Below are 24,747 nucleotides of genomic sequence, written 5' to 3' on the forward strand. Positions count from 1 at the left end.
TAAGGGGCTGCATCTTGCAATATAAATTTTAACTTTGAGATTAAAGTTCAGAAAACCACCATAGCATACTGAGAATAGACCCAGCCAAATATGATACATGTGACATCAATCAGTCAACTCTTGAAAGTGATCGAATGGACGGTGTTACTTGTCATTGCTTGAACATAAAGGGAGTGTTGAACATTTTTGGAAATATGAGTAATTGAACTTTTTTTTACAAGTATAACATATGAAGAAACACAAGTTAGTGTGTTGAGTACAAAGCCGGAGTCACGTTGTTTAGCCTAGCTTAGCATTAAAATAGTTTCACAATGTGCCTACCACCACAAACAACAGTTATGGGTAGTGCAGTATCTTCTTGACTTGTTGTGATGACAGTGGACATATCACAGTATGAACAACTGAAGTCTGCAACAGATTAGTCATAGTCCTTGGCCTTTGCCCTCTATTTGCCCCCTTTTAAGCCTGTTCCATAGCTTTCAGTAAATTTCCCTTCTTCCCCTCTCCACGGGACTAACATAACAACATCGACAGTCAGGGAGGGATTGAGTGGAAGGATTGTAAACTGCAGGGCTGATGCGGGCATACTGTAACTGGAAACAAGAAGGAAACACGTGAGCAGGTCGATGCAGGAGTCAGGTGACTAGGACAGATATGAAAGTCTTAGGTATCTGGTGGACAGGTAGAGAATGGCAATGATGACAAATGGGAAAGTGTCAAGTGTCTAATAACAAATATGCTTTGTGTGTCCTCAGACAGTATTGAAGATTACATCCAAACCGCATCATCCAACGTGGAATCAGCCAATCAGGAGCTTGCAAAGGCCAACCAATACCAGGTACAGTTGTCTGCCCAGTGTGCTCCACACTTTGCATTCAGTTTGTTCAGTTTTAATTTTGTGTAGGTGACTGAGCGTCTGCATTGTAATGCAGTCACAAGAAGCTTAGCTTGATCAGCCATGCAAACAGGGACTTTGCTAACTAGATTACATAGTTTTATCACATCCCCCACAAGCATAATAACAGAGATGATGTAATTTTATGTCATACTTTACTAGCTTTTTCCTTCAGTTCAATTAATTGTCTTTAGAGACAGAAAACATAAAGTGCTTGCCTGAAGTCTTATAAAAACACTAAACCACAAATATAATTCCAATTCCATGGGCAAGTCGACTGAGATAATGGTTATACATTTGCAATGTTGTCCTCCAAGTGTATTGACTTAGAGAGGAAAATGCGTTAATGGAAAACAACTGCGGCCAAAAAATTATATAGAAGATGTTTCTCTCTTTCTCTCTCTCTCTCTCTCTCTCTGTGGTTTTTGGGTTGGCTAGAATTTCCACTTCAAAGCACACATTGGAGAGACGTTTTATGAGATGCCCAAGGGTCGACTTTCGCTCTTTCTTTTCAAGGAAATATATGTGTCTTCTACCATTCTGTTCGGGACTATCTCAGTAGGCCAGAGCTCAGAGTGGCTCGGTGCTGTGTAGGCCTCTGGCTATGGTCAATAATGTATTAACTTAAACATCACTGGGTTAATAAAGAATATACCTTCTTACATGAGTTACACAGCTTCAGCGCTGCATCTGAACGTTCAGCTGGACCTGTAACGTATCTTGAAATCCCCCAAAATGATTTTAGTCATTTTTGACATTATAGTCGATCAGTGATGTATGTCAATTAAACAAATTGTCAGTAAAAGGTACAAATTCATATTTATTCAGTTCTGAATATTCTGTTACCTGTTATACTGACTTTAAAGGGAACCATGGATGCAGCTTTCATTGTTATGTATTTGCATGGATTTTCAACGTCATATCAGCAGCTATTCAATATGAAGTGATTGCTGGGCAGTTTACAGAGTCTGTCATAAATGCAGTAGTTTCTGCCTGTCACCCCATGCTGCTGCTCGACTGGTGAGGGAACAAATGAGCGACTGGCAACAGCTTTCCCATTAATTGTCATTTCATTATCTCAAGGAGAGCTGAGCCGTGACCAAGCTCATACTGAGCAATTTAGCTCTCCGCCAATCCAGACAGCCGCTGTCTTTACAGAGGCAGAGCAGCTGAATGGAAGAAAAACAACAAAGGAAAAGTTAGACAGGCAGGCATGGAGTCAGACATACAGACAGACAGACAGACAGACAGACAGACAGACAGACAGACAGACAACATGATGGACCTGGAGAGAAGCAAGTCCATGTTCCATGCAGTCACATGACATAAAATTTGATCACCCTTTTATGTGTAGTACACTGTAAAAGTGACAGACCTTATAACTGATACATACTGTACTGATCAGCTGGTGATCATTTGAACATTTTCACCATATCAGAAGCTTTCATACAATATAAAAATGCACATCTATCCATGCATGGCTGCAGTCCATGAAAAACACAAAAACATTTCCAAACTGTATGACTTTACTGAATATACTATGCATCTCCTTATATCAACAGAGAAGAAAGGAGAACATTGCGAAAGGGAAAATATCGTGATTGTTTGGCAGATATTTTATATCAGTGCTTTCTTACCATCTGACCCTTTCTGCATTTGTTCCGCTACAACCTGATATTTCAGCTCCTTCTAAAAGTAACACATCAACTGAAAATTCCATCAGTTTCATGTTTCACTTTTTAGCACATGTTTGAGTGGCTTTCACCGCTTACTTTTCAACTAGCACTCCACTGCTTTCATTGCTATACTCCAGTTAACTCGTTACATCCCTTTGCTTTATAATTGATTGGCAGTAATGTAACTTAACTACTGACATCTTTTACTTTTCATTGTTTATGTCTTAACAGTTTGAAAGCTCTTCAATGCTTATACTTCACGTGATACTTTCACCATCTTGCAGCTTCTGTACATCGGCTGTGACAGTAGAGTTTTACTCAACAGAGAACTTAACTTCCGTCAGCTGTTACACTTCAGCTGATATTTCTGTTACTGCTTACATGGGGACATCAGCTATTTACAATGCACACATTTAAACTCAATCTGTTCAGCCTAAATTTCCAATGTTTTTAATCATAGTGCCTCAAAAACTGATGTAGTCTGACAATGAAGCTATCAACTTGAAAAAAATAAAACTTATAGTTGTCTGTCAAGTTAATTAGAAAAGATTAGTTGAAGAAAAAAAATATGCTTTTAATCAAAACACAATACTGTTGAGGCCTTATTTTGAGAACTTTAAATTCAGTGCTTTTTCAAATTATACCAAAACATTAAAGAGTAGAGCGATAAAAGCACCAGTAACATCAGATCTTGTCAATACAAAGGCCTTAAACTATTTGGTTCAGATGCCTTTAATACCAAGTTTCTGTTCATATGCCTATGCAGACACGTGAAACGCACAAGAAACATGTGTTAGACATGTTTTTTGCAGCTCCATGAAAAACAACCCTGCAACTGTTCCAATTCAATTCCAAAGTTCCAATCTCAAACAGTTTCATTAGATAAAAACATAAAAGATTTGCTTTTTATTGCTTTGAGCATGTATATGACTTGCTTTTAAGTCATTTTTAATACACTTTTAGACAGTTTTAGTAACTCTTAGATGGCTACTAATCACCTGGACAAACATGGCTTTGTACATTTTCCATATATGTTTAATTGTATATACTGCACTTTATCATTATGGTTATTTATAGTTTTATGTTTTATTAAGTTGAACATAATTGTACTTACCGTATAGAACTGCATGCAAGGAGAGGGATGCCGCTGACTTGTCTCCTGACCGAAGTGAAAAGTGAGAGTAGGGCTCAATTACATCCCTGCAGAGTTGATTTAACACTGATGTGATGTAACACTTGTTACGGTTGAGGTTATATTTTAGGACTCAGTTGCAGACGACGGAGGCAGGAAGTAGTAAAGTGAAGATTTATTTAACAAACTGTGCTGGAGGGTGATGTGGATGAGATGACGGGGGTAGCAAGTAGGCAGGCAGACAGGCAAGGACGGGCGAGTGCAGCCGGCGTGGAGGAAGCCAGGTGAACAGATGAGCGGAACGCAGAGCAGATTGGCGCCAGAGCAAAGAGAAGGGCATGAGCACAAAAGCAAAAACACAGAACACATTAAGTAGCGGCACCGTGACGTCAACGCTTCGGATGCAACGATCTAGTGGTGGTGAGACCAGCTTGATAAAAGCAGTGGATGAAGAGTTGGTCCTCCTCAGGTGTGCCACGGTGCTGCAGCTGCTGCCACGCCCACAGACACACACAGAGAAGGAGCAGGTGATGGAGAGAGGAGGGGGGCAGAGGCAGAACACAGAAAATGGAAATGCAACCAGGCTGCCACAGCAGCACCATGACAACACTAAAATAACTCCAACACCGAACGCTTCTTCAATCAGAACATGTTCACAATTACACTTTGGGAGTGAAAATCAACTCGGAAATGTTTAACCCTATAACTTAAACATTACGATTTGTGCTGTGTATATATCTTTTTTTCAATATATGACAATAGAGCACAAGATTTCAGTTTTATCGTCTTTCGCTAAAATCCAGCATGGCATGTATTATTCCCATTAAAATTTAAATCAAAGTTCTGTGTGTTTGAACAGTAGTGTGCGCTTCCTGCAAAGCTCCCATTGCTGAGTGAGTTAATTTCCAAATAACAGGTGTCATCTCTGTAGAAACTGACTTCAACAGGGATTTATTAAAGCGGCAGTGCTGCATAGAAAAAAAAAAAAAAAAAGTTTATAAAAAAGGCATTTTGCGCCGTGAGTTGTATCAGAGAAGCAGACTCTCTCTGGTGATACTAGACAAGATGTGTAGACCTGAGATCTGGTTCCGGTTCAGGCAGGTATTGGTTTTTTGGGTAAACTGGAGCTTTCCCAAGACCTCTAAATCTAGTTTAATTGCCATTAGGGGCTGTATGAACAATTTTACCCTGTATTTACCCAATATCAAGGGAGTGTTGCGTGAATTTAATGACACTATTGTGATCACATAAAATTCAGCAGAACAGAGAGGGTGAAGGGGGGGAGGCTTCAAAGAAGAAAGGTTCAATTCAATACTTCACAGCACTGATGTGATGTAGCGTTGGACACTCCGCGATGCTGCTGTACATGCACCGCTGCACATCTCCACCAATGGTCAATTAAGAGCGGATGTCATTTTCTTCTCGTGCCCCGCCTCGTCTACTCACTTTACATTGAAAATAAATTGAATCTATAATCCATTATCCGGAGGCAGATTACTCTTCCCGCTGCAAGTCCCTCTAGTTGCAGTGATGTTTTATCACCTCATCTGTGTTCAGTGGACCACAATGAACTCTGATTGTTGATTGCCGCACAAGATGGTCTATAATTACCAATAAAACACAGATGTTCTTGCAATTCAATGAGCAAACGCTGTCGTCATTTTACACGTAGAAAAAAAAGAACCATGAAATAACGGGAGTTATTATTGATTTTATCTGATGTAATTGTTAAGACTGAAAAGTCCATCCATCCTCAGAACTGAAATTGATCTCCTGGTGAGCGACTGCATCCCTCTGAGTCTAAAAAAAAGAAATCAATGTAACACAGTTTTCCTCTGGCTTAATTGAGGATAATATAAAGTGCTGGCTGTTGTGATTGTGGAAGGAACAAAGGAAGAGGGAGGGGAAGGAAAAGAAGGCATAAAAGGAAGATGGCTGGTAAATGAATGGGTAGATGAATGAATGGACTTATCCCCAGACAGACACATACAAAGTGTTGCCCTTTTGACAAATAAGATAATGAAAAAGAATAACCTAATCACAGTGTTAAAGCTCTGACTGATCACTGCACTCAGACTGGAGGGATGGGCTAACACTGACAGATTGTAGGGAAGTTGGCTTACTTTTCAATCATTCCTTACCCAGTCCCTCTGGACTCTTTATGCTACTTTGAAAGAGGGGAAATAACAATGTTTGAAGTCACCCAGGTTGATGTCAGTGACACTCCTCTGGCTCTGCCCTAGTAGCCACAACTGTTCTGCATATGTTGGAGGAAAGAGAAAAGCTGACTTCAAATAAAACATTTGAAAAAGACATTTCCTAATAAAAAAGATGTTTCCTAATACAGCATTTTAGTTTGATTAGCTACTGATGTCTGATACACTCAGTAATGCAGGAGTATCAGACGAAACAATCAACATAAATTGTGTGGCATTTCTCATAAGTACTGAATATAAATTTATGTTGCAATTTCTTGTTATTTTATTGGTCTTAAAGTGAAACTCTCTCCAAAATACAACCTAGACTTGTTTGTGTGAATGTATATGAAAAAGCATAATTACAACAAAAGAGGCACTTTTAAGATTTACTGTATTTTCGTTTTTGGGTCAAGCTCATTTTCAATGGGAGTGCGTGGGGCAAATTCTATGTTAGCATCAAAATTGCTATTTTTAAAAGACTAAGAAGGCTCGACACAACATGAAACTTTGCTCGTAGTATCACCAGGGTCTCTACGCATGAACACCAGCATTGAGAACATTGTTTGAGTACACAAAGTTTACTAAAAAGAGAGTTTTTTGTTAGTTCACCATTCTTTAGGGGAATGTCTACTGTCTGTTACTGATTGCTGTAGAGTAGCAGTGAGAATGTTGTCAGATGATCCTCTTGTTTAAACTTCAAACAAATAAATAAATAAATAAAATAAAATAAAATATTCTGAGTGATCACTGTTGACATGTGCCACCTTGATTAACAGTTAATCCCAAATCCGAGAACCCAAGCAAAATTAATCACAGAGACAGTTAGGATGTTTGATGGATTGGTCCAGTAATCTGTAGAAAGTGCAGTGCAAGAACAGAAATGAGACACAGACCACCGAGGATTGCTTAGCAGTAACGTTTCAGGCAAACTAAATAGGGGAATTGTATCTAATGTGTAAGGTTGTGCCTGGCATCTTCTATGAGCCACATACGAAATACAGCACTGTTTTTTATATTAGTATGCTTCCATATTGTATATTGTATGTATTGCTATTGCATGTGTGCCGATAGATGAGAACCCACTTTCCCTTGCCCCCAAATGCTTATTTCTACCTCAGACTGGGAGTAAATTTGTGTTGAATTGAAAGCCGCAGCTGAGTGCTTTTCTGTGAGGGCAGCAGCACAATGCCAGGTTACACCACACTGCTGGTGCTTCACTCCGCTTGATTCCCACACTCACATACAGATATGCGAGGTGAAAGGCACTATAAAGCATGGCCTCCCCTATTGAATCCTGCGTGATTGTACACATCGCACTTTGCTCTGAGATTAGTTCACCATTCTTTATCAAGGTTACCCATCAGTTGCAGCAATGACGATGCCTTTGTGAGTCTAAAAGCTTTAATCTGCCTTTATCGTCGCATCTAAGAGCTTGGATGAGTGAGTCACATAACAGTCAGTTCCCTTGTTGTCTGAAAGCTGAGGTAGTTGTTCATAGCGGTTGTACATGTGACTCTACAGCCTAGTTTGAATTGTTAAAGCACATTTTCTTGGGTAGTAGGTTGAAGCTGATGCTGAAATGTGTACCAGGTGCCAATAGTTTACAGTTAATGTAACCAAACATTTACAGTTGACCAGTAGTGCACCCAAATACATTTTTCCATCCAATTTAAAAAAATAAATAAATTAAAAAAAACACAATTCCATTGTCGCTGGCCTCCATGTCAGTACCCAGCCCTAACCAACTGCCTGATCTGTACCAAGCTGGCTCTAGACAGAGATAAGAGAGAAGCTCCTTAACAACTTCCATCATTATCTCCGGATGGTTGTGTGAGTGGGTGGAAAGGAGGGTCATAGACAGTATTGTCAAATGTATGGACACATTCAGATCATGTTGTGAGGCTGTTTACATTCTGTTTGCATCATGTCAAATACTTGGTGCCAGTAGTTTTCCAACTTGAAAAGGGCTGCTAGAAACAATTTGGAAAAATGTAGGGACTTTCAACAATACCTCGGCAGGTGATTGGCCGAACCATCTGTCATCTTTCAATGATCATCTACTGTGTCAACTGAAAATAATGTTGCTTGATGCCAGGCTGAATGAACTGGGTAAAGAAAAATGGCAATTTACTCAGGTAAAGTCTTCAGACATTTGAATCTTCAATGAGTCAGCCATTATCCCTGCTATCCCATGATTAGTAGATACGTAGCAGCAGACCATATATGTCATCAGACAAAGGGAGAAAACTGGTGTGCCCATCTGGGTATTTTGTTTCCATCACAGCCAATCACAGCAAACACCTTGGACTACATGGGAGTAATTACTGATGGTGCATAAAGACATAAAGACAAAAGCCAGATGTTAGTGGATGTTAGTGGGTTGTCCAGAATGAAAGGGGTATTTTTTGCCAGTGGATGCTTCTGAGTCCCTGCCAGTGCTTGCCTTTACAATAATGAATTGTAATAATTGTTGTAATTTCAACATGTTTTCATGCTGTCAAACACAACAGCTATGATCTGTGGCCCTAGCCTCAGTTTTGCACATGTTTGATATCAGTTCTCTTTGAAATGTTTATGACCAGCCCAACCACCCTGACCACCTACTAATACCGCCTTTCCCTGTGCCCCATTCTACTACACTAGAGGAGTACCTATGGGGTCATAGTTTGGGGTTGTGTGCCACTAACCCAGCTGTTGTATATGACTACTTGGTTGTGGAAACGGGCTGGCAGGTTGCCTAGTGAGTGTCTCTTAAAATTGGCAGCATCACAGCCAGTGAATAGCTTCTTCACAGTGGTCAGCACTTATGATTAACTACACTGTGAAAAAAGAAACTCTGAAGTTGATTCCAAGTCTTTAGTTTAACCCTATGGTAATGGACTTAGATGTTTATAGCATCCTGTTTCTGGATCTTTTTTTTTTTTTTCTTTGCAATGAAAAACCAAGGCTTCAGTCTTCCATCTCTTTACATTATATTTGGTATAAATCATTGTGACACTGTGTGAGGGATGACAGAAGCAGGTTGACAGTTTTTGGAAAGCGATTCACAGAAACAGTAAGAGTAGGTAGCTTTGAGCATAGGGTATTTTGCAGTTCGGGTTGTAGTGTATTTTGTAGTTGAGAGAGCATTTGAAGGCACAAGAAGTTACATCACAATAAGCAGAAATTCCAGTGTAGGCACTGCAATATTTCTGTTGCATTCAAAGTGTATCAAAACACATTTTCCCTCTGATACATGTAAGCGTTAAGAAATATTTTGTTCATGTTTCTACCTTCAAATATCTTCGGGGTCAGAATGTTTTGTGTTTAAATTTAGTAAACACAGGATAACAAATGATGAGATTATTGTCACCATAAACAAAATGAAGCCCTCCACATGTTCATTATACCCGTTACTTTGAAATCATTTGAATCCAGCTTTCAGTGTCTCTCTAATGAAATAACAAGAATAATCAACATATCTCTGCAATTAGGTACATTCCCTTTTGCTTCTATAACAGCTTTTTTAAAACCTCTGCTCAAGAAACCTGATCTAGACATTAAGGACCTTTTGAACTACAGGCCTATCTCAAACCACCCTTTGTTGGTAAACTGTCAGAGAAGATAGTTTGTGACCAAATACATGATCATCTGAACAATAATATACTGGACAAATCCCAATCCAGCTATCAAACCATCCATAGCATAGCTGAAACTGTTTCATTAATGTATTATGTTGTTATTATGTTAATTAGTATCATGTATTCATTAATTGTGGTGAATGACATATGAATTTCCTCAAAATATATGGCTGTTTTCCCTCTGTATAAGTGCTAAGTGCTGCATTTGCTATGAGTGACCACAACAGTTTTAACAGATGAACTTGAGAAGAGTGAGGGTCGATCTGGCACAGTCATTGACTGGCTTCGCTCAAACCTTTCAGAAACAGTATTTTTTTTATGAGCACTGACAAATGTGTTTTTTGAATGGTGTTGCTGAAGAAAGTATCCTTGGATGTATTCTGTTTCTGTTTCTATTTATTTGCATATATTTTCCCTGGGCGGCATTCATTCTCATCACAATGTGAAATACCACCGCTATGCAAATGATACACAACTTTAAAAATCTGTTTCACCTGACTCACTAACATCAATAACTGGATGGGTCCACATTCTTTTAAAACAAACAGAAAACTGAAATCCTACTTGTAGGATGTGGCAAGAGAGAGGCTTGTTACAATATTTGCTAGCTTGTCTAAACATATTAAGACACATGTCACAGATTATGCATGAATTTAGATTCTGATCTTAGTTGTATTAGCCATTTTAAAAAGGTTGTAAAAACACTGTTTTATCATTTTAGGAATGGTTATAAAAATCACATTACCCTTGTCCCTGCTGCACTTCAAAACTCCTTTCACTCATTTATAAAGCCTTGCATAAGGAACTTCCAGTATGGTGTCAGGGCGGACGGCTGTGTAGAGCGGGAGCTTCCTGACAGGTCTACGAATTTCCTCTAAAGTAAGTTTGATTCAATACTTTTTGAACCTTTTAGAATGGTAAGGGAAAGGCACCTAGAGAAAAAATCGGGCCTTAAACCCCAGAAAAATTGGAGTCAGGCAGCGCAGAAAGAAGATGATAACAACGTTAGATAACAACATTAGTGAACATGAGGTCATGGGTGGCCTGTAAGCTGGCATCAGCATCATACACACTGAGATTAAAGCTAGCCAGTCAGATATGAAGATAGAGCTCAATAACTTCCAAGACATCTTCTCCAGAGAAAGGACGTCAACTGTACGCTAAATGAAATCGCCACTGACCTGAACGATACTGTGGGTCGAGTGGAGGAAGTAGAACAACAGGTGGCGGACATGGAAGAATGGAGTGCTGATACCAAAGAGGTGATATGCGAGGCGCTGCACATCCAAGACAACATACAAGCAAAACTGACAGACCTTGAATTGCGCTCATGGAGAAACAATCTTTGTATATACGAGATTCCAGAGGGGACAACATGCAAAAAGATTATTGAAAACGGAGCTGTCCCTCCCCAGCACTGAACTTGGTATACAGCGCTTCTACCGGGCCCTCAGCACGAAGCCGCCACAAGCACCAACCCCCGGCCAGTTGTGATTTATTTTCTGGAATAAAGAATCAAGGAGCTGGTGATGTGGTCAGCATGGAAACAGAAATAAGCGCAGAAAGCTGCTTAAAGGAAAGGGGTCTCTGCTTCCAGACACCAGCAAAACTCCTACAGAGGGCCTGAAGAGGAGGGGGCTGATCGCAGAAAGCAACGGAGGTGACGACCCCAACGCTAATGCTTCAACATCCTTAAAGAAGCTGAAGACGACATCCCGGGTGAAGGTGCAGCGGAACTGAGACTCACAACCTCAAGAGAGCATAGGACAAGCTATAAGGACTTCGCCATCATGTGGGAGATTCTATCTGACTTTTTCCTCAGGGTACAAATGAGAGCTGTATACTCCCATGGTAAGACAGACTAATAATAGACATTGTGAAATGAATAACACCAAAGAAGTGAGAGACTCTCTGTTGTTTAATACCTTTAAGTCTTTCTTGGTGTGAATTACAGCAATCATACTGTCAGTTGGGGAAATGTTAATGTTAAAGCAATAGCCCAAACAGTTCAAAATAAGAGACCTTCTGTCTGGAAGTTTAAAATTACCCTATGTGTGCCCTGAATTATATATATGTACACAGATATAGCACTTAGCACTGGTGAGGCCCTTTGTATTTTGAAGGCTTTCCTTTCCAATTGAAAATTCAATAAGAAAACTCACTTATGAAAGTAATTTGTGTTTGTAAGTTGTATAATGTTCAAGTGCTGTGTCACTGTACACACTTTTGTTAAACTAATAAGGTCACCTAGGTGTTATAGTGTGGAGAGGTTTTTTCTTGATGATAAATGCTTTAACAAGAATATAAAATAATTACACTAAATGTTAACAGGTTACAAAGTCCAATACAAGGGGAAAACTCACGGCCAAGGTGAAAAGAGAAAACAAAACATCATTTTTTGGCAAGAAACTCATCTGGTACAAACTGAACATGAAAAACTGAAGAAACTAGGATTCAAAAACACACTCCTCTTATTCCAAAGGAAATGCAAGAGGAGTCGCAATCTTAATATCAAACAAAATGGCTTTCCAGCTTTCTTCACAAATTATTGATAATGAGGAGCATTATGTTCTAGTTAAAGTTCTTCTCAACTCTAGAGAGGTAACACTATTTAATGTTTATAGACCACCAGGACAGCACAAATCCCTGATTAAGAAATTATTTGACATTATTGCCACAGAAATCACCAATATTCTAATTTGTGGAGGGGACTGGAATGTGCAATTGCATCCAATCTTTCAGACAGATTCCACAAACCCAACAAAAAAGAACAAACCCTGAGTCACCGTTGGTAAGAAAAATGCTTGAATGTATTGACATGATTGATGTATGGAGGGAAGTCCATGCCTCTGCAAAACAGTTTACCTTCTTCTCCCACCCTCACGCTGCTTATTCAAGGGTTGACTATTTTTTAAATAATATCAATAATAATATTACTATAGGGACAAGAGATGTTTCTGATCATGCAGACTCCACTTGGATGTTCAACTCAAAAGCACTGTCTGGAGACTGTCAGAATACTAACCTCCTGAATGATCAACAGTGCAAAACATTTATTGAAAAGGAACTTCAGGATTACATGGAATTCAATAGCAATGAGGAAGTTTCACTGAGTGTGGGTCTCAAGAAAGACCTAACAAACAAACTGAAAACATTGGAACAAGAGCATGCTGAGCTAAATGACCTGAAAATACTACAAAAGATAAATGAAACACAGCAGGAATTAAATAATAAAGATATGTAACAACCAAGTGGATCCTTAATTATAAAACAGTGTTATTATGACAATGGGCCTAGAGCTATGAACATATTGGCATGGAAACACTGTAAACAACAATCTGAAAGGTCAGTTTTTAAAATCGGGGACCCCGATACCAACAACTTGCGTCATAATCCAGAAGATATCCAACGAGCTTGTGAATAATACTACAAGAAATTATATTCTCAACCTCAGGCAGCGGAACCCACAGTCATTAAAATTTTCTTGGATTCCCTAGATTTACCATCAGTAGGCATGGAGCAAAATAAATGGGTAACACAATAAATTAAAGAAGCAGAGAATAATAATGCCAGGAGGTGATGGGTGCCCAGCAGAATGGTATGAGACAAAAAGAGATATATTAACACCTATGCTTCCAAAATGTTTTAACTATGTCCTTAAGGGAGGTGATGCCCCAGCATCCTGGAAACATATCTGTTAATATCTGTCATTCCAAAGGAGGGGAAATAGTCACTGAACTGATTGACACTGACCAAACCGGTTTTATTAAAAACAGGCAGAAAACATTTTCCCCACTGGATCACTATCCATTCTCCCTTATTGCTTACATTACAACCAGGTTTAGCTTTTTCGTTATGCTAACACATGCAGGTCATTAAAGGTCAAGCTTTAAGCTTCCCTTACCTTTGAAAAAACACATTATCTTACCAGTATTGTGAACATAAGATGGCCAGTGTAGAATCATGTCTTTTGTCGCATTGGTATGGAGGTCTGCAGGTGCTGACATAACTATTAAGTTGGAGCTCACCAGTTATTCATCATTAAGTTGCTATTGTCAGAGAGGTTCTTCCACCAGACAGAGTTTGACAACATGACTGGCTGTTGTGCTATTTTTATCGGGGAAAAAAAAGTCCAATCAGCCTCAAATAAAAGGCCAAATATGCTGATGATGGTGAGTATTTTTGCTCCATTGTTGACAGTAGCTGTCTCAGGGCTTCCTCCCTGGATGCCAGGTTTGGCCGTGAAGTCTGTGTTTATTTGCTGCTCCTCTTAAATATCATAATCAGGGTGACTGCATGGAACTCTGAGTTTTATGTAAATTGCATATAAGCCGATTACAAGTGAGGCAGTTCTGCTGTAAACATTATTTATTTTATGGACTTCCAATTTTCACAACCAGATGTGATAAAGGGAAAATAATATTACGGCCATTATCACTGCATTGCATTATTGTTGTATTATGAGGATATTTCTCATGTCACACAAGGTAAGTAGTTTTTCTCCCAGGGACACAGCAAGTTTGTCTACCATGTCAGGGAGGCAGCGATGAGATATGATAGTTGGTTTGTATGGCTGTGCTATCAGCGTTAATGGTTATAATTCAGTTTTTCTGCATTCTCCTTCAGATGAAAAGATGTTTTTAAAATGGTTTTATGGTTGTAGAAAGTCCCAGGGTCTGAAAAATGGAAGGATGAACAAGTCATTTATGCTGTCCTCACCTCTGTCTCCTCTTTTCTCCTTGCTCTTGACCACCACTACTGACCTTCAGTATGTCTGAAATATCTACAAGTGGGATTTTTTTTTTTGATCGAGGCCAGTTCTGGTTGGGCTGGACGAGAGGCAAAGCAATAACAAGTTTTTCATCTGTTAACAGCTAATGGAATTAATAATTAATTATGAATTATAATTATGATAAAAGTGATGGTGTACCAGAGTGGCCCATCCTGTCCTTTCTTAACTTGGCTGCCTATTATAATATGCATCCTATTTCTTCACAACTTTAGTATGGTCTTAATTGAGTACTCATCTCCATAGTACCCCTTATGTGTCTGAAAAACAAGGTCATGACTCATTTCCAGAGCTTTTTATTTCTTGGGATCTTTCTGTAAGTGTCTGAATGTGCCTCTGGTATTTTTTGCCATGTCCTTAGAGATTAGAGAAGGTCTGAAGTGTTTACTAATCAAAACACTCAAAGTCCGTGTAAAGCAGAAATACATTTGTGTCATGAGTTTGTTACACCACAGAAACACGTGTCATTGACCACTGAGACAAATTTGAAAGATTAAAAAAATCTCTAGGTATATAAAATTAGGTCTCAAAATCATGGAAGAACAAGCACTTGTCTCTGCTGTGAAACGCTGGGGGCGTGTCAGTTAGAGGAGCTGGAGCCACGCCCACATGCAGGAGGGGCGCCTCCTCCCTGTACTCACCTTCCATACTTCTTTCATACAGTTACTTTTCTGATAGTTACTTTATTACCACAAGCTCCCTAATTACTGCGTCTGCCCAATTTTTATCAGTTGCGAGGGATAATACCAACTGTGGAGTAACGTTAGCTTTAGTTATGAAATAACTGAATCATGTATGCTACATGTGCACAGACAATGATAACTCACGTATTGACTCCGTCTGAGCTAGCTACTCCCGTCTTTCTCTTAAATAAGCAAATGGCGCTGTCACCCTGGACACTGTGGCATCCAGGAAAGATGCACGAGCGACGTGGAGGAGACATGACTGGTTAGCTGACTGGCTGACTGGTTAGCTAGATGCAAGGTATCGTAAGAGGCGCTATCCAAGACTGGAGAGCGAGCAGAATACCACCGATGCTAATGTGCACTGAACTTATTTATAATACATTTATGACCTATTTCATTTGTCTAGAAGAAAATGGCTGAATTTGCTTTACACAGACTTTAACTGTTGGTGTTGTGCAGCGATGCAAACAATGGCAGCACTTTTTGCTTTGTAAAGCCTTAAAATATATTAAGAATGAAACATGAATGAGAAAAAAAAAAGCAGTAGTTAAAGTTCAAACAGAGGATGTAAACACAAAATGGTTCTGAATGTGGCAGGTTGTGTAAGGTAGTAATAAAAGATTCATGGCTATATCTTGCCATCTCCTCGACAGAGGTCACTGATCTAGGTCAAAAGCTACACAGATGGAAGGTGCCCAGTGTGGGCAATAGGCTGAATAGGGTTAGTAGTTGCATTTATGTGGGGAACTAAAAGCTGTACTCTTAGAAAAAATGACATCTGTCTGTCTTTACCTTAGTGAATAAAAGAATACCCTTGATTGATAGACTGCTACCCAACTCAACCACCCATACATCATTGGAAATGTCAAAGTATTGGCTACAGTTGTAGGTGATTGTTAATTGTCAGAAACAGCTATTTCTATTTGGGCAGCAAAGAAGCATGAAAGAGCTGATTGGCCTTCCAAACTGGGAGCACTTGCAATTCTCCAGGGGCTGTGCTGGGGCGAGAACTAAACGGAAAAAGAAGGGGATACATTCATGTTGTAGGCAGTGACATAATGAAAACAAGCATTCCCAACAACGGCTTGCAGGAGGAACAGAAATATGTCTCCTGTTGAAAGAAGTTATGTTTTTGTTTGGTGAAGGAAGTTGACTGACAGTGAGCGATGGACTTCACAGGACACTAGACAGAAATCAGATTATTTTATGAGTAACATTTTTTGATTATTGGACCCAGACAAAAGGAATATGAAGTATTTAGCGAAGGAGAAAAAAATGCAACTTTATGACAGCTACAAAGGTAGAGAGAGCTTTCCATGCTGGGGAATCTGAATTAATTATTCATTGTTTTTTTATAACCATGTAAAGCATGTCTATATTGACAAAAGTTACAATATATACATCATTATGAGCTGCTTTGAACTGGCCTGGGTCTAATCAGGTTGAAAAACATCTATAAACACAATTTCAGATGGTAACACATTATTGGAAACAGTGACTTTAATAATGTTTTTGCAAATCCTATTAGATACATATTCTATTACTCTGTTTATAGTAATATTACTGCCACAGTTATATCAGAGCTGCAGAGTATATTCCAATTCCATTGAAGGAATCTCAAGAAATGGCACTGAAGACTTTTCTATTCAAAAAACAAAACAAAACAAAACAAAAAAAAACACGTTTTTGTTCTTCTCCTGACTTCAGTAAGAATTTGGCTCACCATCAGGGTTTGGGTATCTGGGTACCACACAGTGATGAGTAATCATAACTTGCCAAAACCTTCCTCATAATGGCTGAAAGGAGCCAATGTGTGGAGATTGTAGCACCTTTTTGGAAACTCCCAGTGTGAGGTCACTTTTTAGCAGAGCCAGAGCACGGTGGAGAGATTTGATCTGCTGGCCTGAGAAGGCCCCATGATATACCAGGAGGAGTTGGAGGATGTGACTGGGGAAAAAGAACATCTGTTCAGTCTGTTCCCACTTCTACCTGGAAATGGAAAACTGACCAAAGATGCATGAATGTGTTTGTTTAAATCAGCAGATTATAGCAGGTGGCCATTGTTGACTTCAAAAGGGTTTAGCTGCCATTAGTTTTCTGGTATTAGCCTTGTGTCAAATGTTGATATTGGCTACTGAATTTGTGTCATCTACTGCTAACTATATGCAGCATGTTTTATTTTATTATTATTTTTTTTTAAATATTTATATATATCTGATATATATATTGTTTTCTGTGGGAGAACGTTAAGGGAGATAGACCAAGTAAGCATGAAGTTGTTGTTGTTGTTATTCGCCATATTTCTAATTGAAATGTAGCTCTAATTTGAAATCATTTATTTAGTTATGCATTTATTTATTTAAATAGGCAAAAGAGAATACAGATTGAATGCCCATAATCATCCACTACTGAGAATATTACAGCCTGGATTTCAGAAAAGTTGGGAAGCTACTTGAAATGTAAATAAAAACAGAATTCAGTAATTTACAAAGGAAATGTAATCACCAACAACAAGTGTTCCTGGGTGTTTGGCAGAACAAAGAAACAATGGTGGGCTATCACATGTGAGTGTGCTCCAGGCTCAAGGACTGCTTGTGTGTGTGTGTGTGTGTGTGTGTGTGTGTGTGTGTGTGTGTGTGTGTGTGTGTGTGTGTGTGTGTGTGTGTGTGTGTGTGTGAGGTGATGCCAGGTTATAGAAGATGGTTAGCTGCATGCAGAGACCCTGAGTCTGTGAAGCATCATTCACCTACCGTCTAGGAAAGCAAACTACCAATAACCTGACCTGAGATCACAATAACACTAAAACATAGACAAACACATAACTTGAACACATGTGCACTACATCAATCAGAGTTTAAAGTCCTGTGCTTAGCCGTGCTGTGCTATGCTATCTAAGCCCCGATGTTGAATGCTGTTCTTGCTGTGCGAGGACTGATGCATGCTGGCAGAGGAGGTGCTCGGTGCTAACTTGCTTGGTGTTCCTCAGATTGTGAAGTTAGCTGGCAAGCTTTGCATCACAGCTGCTGGTACAAACTGATCAAGAATACTAGCAGGACCTGGTGTCGTTGCAGTGAGGAGAAGTCCTTTGGGCCTGCTGCTAATGCAGCTTGGAGCTCTCAGCTGTTGTTGGGCCCAGAAGAAACCAATCATAGCTTAAAGCTGAACTTTGCACCAAGGTGTGAAGACTGGGGAATTCTGGGAAACTGGGTTCAGTTCAGAGTCCATTTTGAAATCCACAATGAACGACTTCATCTGTGGGTCCCAACATCAGTAAGTTGCTGTACACTATTGACAAAGACTTTAAATACTATATCTGAATTAATATTGCCTGTGGTATAATTAGGATTTCAAATACTTCTTCCACACAGCACACAAGTGTCATTCATTGATGTCAATTACTTTCTATGTCTGTGAAAAAAGAAGGAAAAAAAGCAAGTGACTTAATCGCTAAACCTTGTGTTTTCACAAGATATGTTTTTTTTTGTTTTTGTTTTTTTTTTTAAACCTAGGTTTGTGTTGCTCACATTAAACATGTGCATGAAAACAGGTGGGTAGAAATGTACTTTCTGTTGGGTTCCAGTCTGGAGATGATGTCACAATTGGCGGTAACTTAAGTACAACTGAGGATAACACTGCTAAAGAGCGTTTTCCACACTGACAGGCATGAAATTCCCAGTACATCTTTTTTCAGCCATCAACATCATGATGTAAGATACTGACGGTAGTTGTCAGAAGCCTGATTTGTCAATATCAGCGTGGGTATCAAACTTTAAAAAACCCATACAAAATTTTGCCAGCTTAAATATGAACTATAAGACATTAACAGTGAATCTAGAAGGTGTCAGGAAGACTTGCGGCACCCATAGGCCCTGAAGTGCTGGCACCAAGGACACATTCTCTGGCAGATTAAGTCACTGGTGATAAGAGCATCCCTCCTCTATCCTCGTCTGTCGCTCCCTCTGAGAGTCTCTCTGTCCCGCCTCTCAGCCTGCCCTGCAATCTGGAAAATTCGGGTTTAGAAATACTGCAACACTTCCTTTGTTATACTAAGCCCTTTTTTGTTCCCCCTCTACCTTATTTATTTTCTTGTTCTCCCCAAATAACAGCAGTGCTGGGACGAGGGAACGAGAGCAATACAAAAAAAAGAAGGGAAGGAAAAAGGGTACATATGTGGAAGAGAGAGAGAGGGAAGAAATATGGTATATAGAGCGAGGGAGCGCCTCGGCACTGTCAGAGCAAGCAGAGAGAAGGAGAGGACGGCAGAGAAAGTTTATAAGGCACAGTTTAGGAGGAAACGCGTGAGAGAAGCTGGGGAATCTGTGGTGGCCAGCTGCAAGAGGGGAGATAGCGGAGAAAGGCTTTTAATTCTCAATCCCCACAGAGCCTTTGAAAATTACCAATCTTCTTATCACAGACGCAGGGCTGCTTATGCAAATTGTTGTGGAGTGGAACGTTTAAACGGAAAATTACTCGACAGCATTTTTTTTCTCCGTCTTCCCTCTCCCCCTCCCTCTCTCCCGCTCTCTTCCACACAGAAAGCCTGTTTTGAGTCTCAGATAAGAAGATGAATTGCTCTCACCCTGCTTTGAAGCGCGTCAGGATTTAAAGACTCCAGCCTCGGCTCTGGTCTAACGCTGCTGCTCTTGCTGCCTTTGTAGCAGAAAACAGGCTGGGGAAAAAAAAAAAAAAAAAAAAAAAATGGGAAAAAAGCGTTTCAAAACAACATAGATCCTGTGCTTCAACACATCGTCACTGCCTGAGGAGACTAGAAAATATAAATATTGCCTTACCCCTACTCTCCACTCTGTTTACTTTCATATTTTTATTTAACACAGTCAACGTTTTTTTTTTTTTTTTTCTTTTACAGACATGGCATGTAATTGACATGGATGAATGAAGCTCATGTGCTGTGTGGAGGAAACATTTAAAATCTCAATTATACCACAGGCAATATTAGAAATTAAACAGAAAAATACGGCTGGAAACTATCCGAGAGCTATGAGCAGTTTAAATAACTGACTGAGTGCAAGTGACTGTGAAATTGTGTGCTTTTACATGTTTCTTAGTTTTGTTTTCTATGATCAAGCAGTTTTTGATGTACGCACCACTCTTCTGTACACTCGTGGATTATGTAGTTGACATTCTCAGCCCCATTTGTTGAAAGAATTACAAGCAACACAATAAAAACCCTTGATTAAAAAAAAAAAAAAAAAACTAAAAATGCTTTTTAGAAAGATGGTTGCTTTGTTGTTATCCTGAGTTAAGCCTTGAGACATGCAAATCAAGCTAATTTAGTTCAGGAGAAGAAAAATATGTTTTGGCTGATTTAGATTACATATATTTTTTTCAACCCATTCAGTCAGTCCTGCAGTGTATCTGTATTTATCAGCATGACCTTGGATCCTCCAGTTCCATTACAACTGAGTCAGTCTTTTCTGGTTGAATTGTCATTTTACTTTTTTTATGTTCACTTTCAAGACGTCTTTTTATGTTCCTCGTTGTGAGTGAATGTAACTGAGCAGTGTGGGGATGTCTGGAATTAGTTCAAACACCACAAAATATGGCAGCTGGGATGTTGTGGCTGTAAAACTGGAACTTGACATTTACAAGGCTGCTAATGCACTATGGCACTTTCTTTCATGACTGCAAAAAAAAGGGATATAGAGCTGAATATTTTAGCTCTCATCAACTAAAGAATCACTGGTTAAACCACTGCTGTTTTATGCTGACCACCAGCGTTGTGTGGAAACACAGATAAACTCAGGCATTTAATGAAAAACTATCGTGCAAAGATTTAAAACTCCATGTTGACTTAGAATGTCTTACAGTGTCCAGTGTGGTTCTGTCTGATGCTTGAACTCCATCCACCCACTGAATCCTCTCTCCTCTCTCCCGACAGAGGCAGCTGAGAAAGAGGAAGTGCTACCTCCTTGTGGCCGGCACCATCGTCCTCACCATCCTCATCATCATCATTGCTGTTTCATCAAGAAAATGAGACCACTGGTCAGTGTGGTAAGATCTAACTTCTACAACACTGCAACCTATGTTGTAGACATCTGACTCTGTTGCGTTTTGTATTCAGTAATGCTATGTTTCCAAAATTAGGGCTGATATTTTTCTTTATTTAAGAAGTGATCATAAATGTTGAACTATCAAACATATCATTTGGCCATATAAACTGGCCTAGGACTAAGTGTGTTCATTCAGTTTAATCAGGAGTGACTTCATATGACTGAACGAGTCATGCAAATACACACCAACATGACGTCATCATATTTCAAGGAGGGAATGAAGCGGTGCATGTCAGCAGGCTTCTGCTGAGCTCAGACCTGGGTGCTGGAGGTCAACTGGGTGCAGTAAGGTGGCAATGAGTGAACTTAGAATGATAACTGACAGCAGCAGAAAGAAGAACAGATCAAAGTTTGTCAGCAGTGATATAATTGGCTTAAAAGGATAATGGCATTATCTGGTTGGTTAAACTGAGTAGACTCCCATAGTGAGCTGATTATGAGAGAGGGGAGGGAGAGGAATATGAATGATGAGCAACACAGAGATGGTCTTCCTGATGGAACTTAATGCTGAGTCCCATTTGGTGTGCAAGCTCAGGAGATTTAAATCACACAGTTTTTATTGTCTATAAAATGTGTAATTCACAAATATATTGTTTGTTTTCCAAAACCCCAAAATATTCACTTTAATTTACTATGATAAAAATCCACACAAAAAAAATCTGGATATCCTCACATTTGCTGGAATCAGAGTGTTTTTGTTTAATAATTAACGAAAACAATTATTTAAGGTGTTTTGTTCTCAACTGACTAATTGATTTCTTAGAATTGTTTAAGCTGTACTGTGATGCAGGATTGTAACTGTTAATTCTTTAGATACAGTAAATGTACAATGTTTATTATGATGATAACTGGACATGGACAGTCAGCATCCCATATGTAAACAAAAAAATTAAAAATAACAAGGAAAAAAAAAGGTGATGAAAGATGAAAGGTGAACACGTGCTATGCCTCCTTGACAGAGCAGCTACTGACTGCACAGCTCTGTTTTGGAGCCACAACTCATGACAATTTGTGCTTTCATAGGACTTCAGTGGTTGCCTGGCAATGTAAACTCTAATGACTGCCCATTGTGTTGTCTATGTATTTATTCAGTTCACTGACAAAAAATAATGCATTGGATTTACTCAATTCATTAGTGGAGACATCACTTTATGTTAACTTAATTCTAGCAATATTTGTAATTTAAATATTCTCATGTCAATTACATTTTCAAAGATTACAATTAATGTGTATGTATTTATACACAGTAGTAAATACACATTGAAAATGATACAAACTTTCTTCCAGAACCTGGAAAAAGCAAATATTTACAACATTAAATGTGCGAACATAAAGTAAATGTAAGAATTCAACAATTAGGTCAGATAGAGACAGGAAGGTGCACATTTCCACATAAACATAGCATGAACCAAACTTGCAGGCCATATACAGGCCGAAAGAGTTGTTGATGTGCATAGTTATTCCTTCTATGCATACAGTAAGGTAATGCCTCGACATAACATGATCCGACTGACTTGTCCACAACAAATCCTGCACAAGAGAGAAAGTGTTGCAGTTTGTAACGATCCATGGCTGTTATTGTACCTGTTTTGAGGAGGCAGGGCTCTCCATTTCAATGACTGAGGTGAGTAGACTTTATATCCCTCATGATGAAACTAGTTCTACAAGATTTCCCTTTCATTCAGTGTTGTTCAGGAATCTGCCAACGCTAGAAATTCTGTGTATGTTTTTGGAAACCATCACTATGTGTGGGCTGCCAATCTTAGCAGGCTTCACTAATGTTAAATTTTGCTCCAAACTTAACATCTTGACTCTTCCATGCTGCAGTTTCTCAGAATCCAAATTGCAGTCAAAATACATTCTCTATTTTATCAGCACTTCTCTACCAAACAAAACTACTGGCACACCAAATGTACTGCACAAAACTACTGTCCAAATGTAATACATGGCAGGAATAACAGACAAACAAGGTAATCAGGCCTAAGCACAGCAATATCATTTAACTAACATTATATGCTAACATAACAAAACATGGTTGGGTTTCTATTTGTTTTTCTTTTCCAGTTTTACTTATTTATTTTGTTCAAATTTTGATTTAGACTTTCTCTCCACACACATAACTATTGCATATGCACAGGGACCCTGACTCAGAGAACCAAGGTTACAATATAACTGAGTTTTGTCATTCAACAGCAGCAGATCTCTAGTTATCTAATGGAACCATGTACATTTAATGGGTTTGCTTTTCCTATATAAACTTAAAAATGCATAATATAGGTGTAATATTAAATAGAAATTATTGGACAGTTTATCACCATAGACAATGGCCATTAAGAATCTTTGAATTGTTACCACTGAAATCCTTTGAAAATTATACGTGAATTGTTTGCTGGAAAAAAAAAAAAAAAAAAAAAATAGCATAAAAAAAATAAATGAATATGCCAAAATCCCCCCAAAATGTTCTAATCAATATGACAATTGAAATTATGGCATAATTTATATTGTGATAGTTGACTTACTTACTGAATATAGTTCTAATGAATGAGTGATGCTACACATTTTCTCCTGTCTGTTTAAGGAATCGTGTTTGTTGCTTTATATTACACACATATTATATAATGCTGGTGGTAAAAAAGAAGATAAGCTGAGCTGATGTTGGTGTTTAACATCAACATAACTTATGTGACATACATTTTAAATAAAATGGTACCCTGATCATGCAAAATTAACAAAGTTGCCATAGAACACCAAAGGACCACCTACAATTTTAGCTTCATATTTATCATGGCTTGAAGGCTTTCTTCGCAAAAAAATGTTTTTTTTTGTTTTGTTTTTTTCTTGTCATTCAATACAAGATGCCTCTGCTTGCATATAGTATTGATCGTCACCTATTTTCCTCTGGGGGGAGGAAAATGGAAATCCTGTGGAACAAAGCCCTCTATTCATAAAACAGCAGGCTGAATCAATGCTTCCATGGTGACCGGCCCATGTTGAGACTCAGCAGTAGGCAGTCAACGTTCAAATGGCCAGACACGATCAGTTACCACAGCAAGACAGTCTCAGTGCTAAAATAAGAAACCATTGCCATTGGAAAGTCGACCATTTGATGCTATTATGCTTAAACATCGCCTGGAAATGAACAGGTTATCCAAAGTTGTCAAATGTAATAAAGTCTCACTTAATGTTATGTCCATGCACTTTTTTAGACAACGTCTATGGAGACAATGTCCATTCGAAAATACATTTCAACAGAGAAAGAATACACAACAAGTTGAACAAAGGAGTCAAACATTTTTAATAAGATTCCATTACAAAACAAAACAGTGCAAAGAGGGCCAAATAAAGTCTGCATCCTCACAAATGCCTAATGTCCATTGCCTTTGCCGTTTGAGCCACACATAGTAATCTGTCCAACTTGATACTAAAATATCTTGACGTGTATTCAATGAAATGCCATTCAATATTGTACAAAACATTGTGTACAAACATCTCCAAAGCTATCCTGGGGACCAGGAAGGATTGTGTTGCAGGTCAATGACATTTCTGATAATGTCACGATTGAAAGCAATGATTTTATCTGCAGTTCAGGAGCTTTGTAGTGACTGCTGGTCAATACAGAATTCATGAGGTGCCATGTCACATTCATCATGGTAACTGATGACAGAAACAGAAATATATGT

The 24,747-nt window shown here is 38.9% G+C and overlaps 1 protein-coding gene across 4 annotated transcripts in view; it reads left to right on the forward strand.

Moving 5' to 3' along the window:
- Positions 1-24,747, forward strand: part of tsnare1 (T-SNARE Domain Containing 1) — a 190,938-nt gene that overhangs the window by 135,636 nt on the left and 30,555 nt on the right. For 3 of the 4 annotated variants that reach the window (XM_037075980.1, XM_037075979.1, XM_037075977.1), the window contains exons 10-11: positions 756-838; positions 20,896-21,008. In XM_037075980.1, coding sequence (XP_036931875.1) covers positions 756-838; positions 20,896-20,991 — 179 coding nt within the window. In that variant the 3' untranslated portion in view covers positions 20,992-21,008. The remainder of the gene's footprint in view (positions 1-755; positions 839-20,895; positions 21,009-24,747) is intronic. The other variant, XM_037075978.1, reaches the window with a different exon arrangement.

This window comes from Acanthopagrus latus, chromosome 17 (genome assembly GCF_904848185.1).
Source record: "Acanthopagrus latus isolate v.2019 chromosome 17, fAcaLat1.1, whole genome shotgun sequence".
NCBI lineage: Eukaryota > Metazoa > Chordata > Actinopteri > Spariformes > Sparidae > Acanthopagrus > Acanthopagrus latus.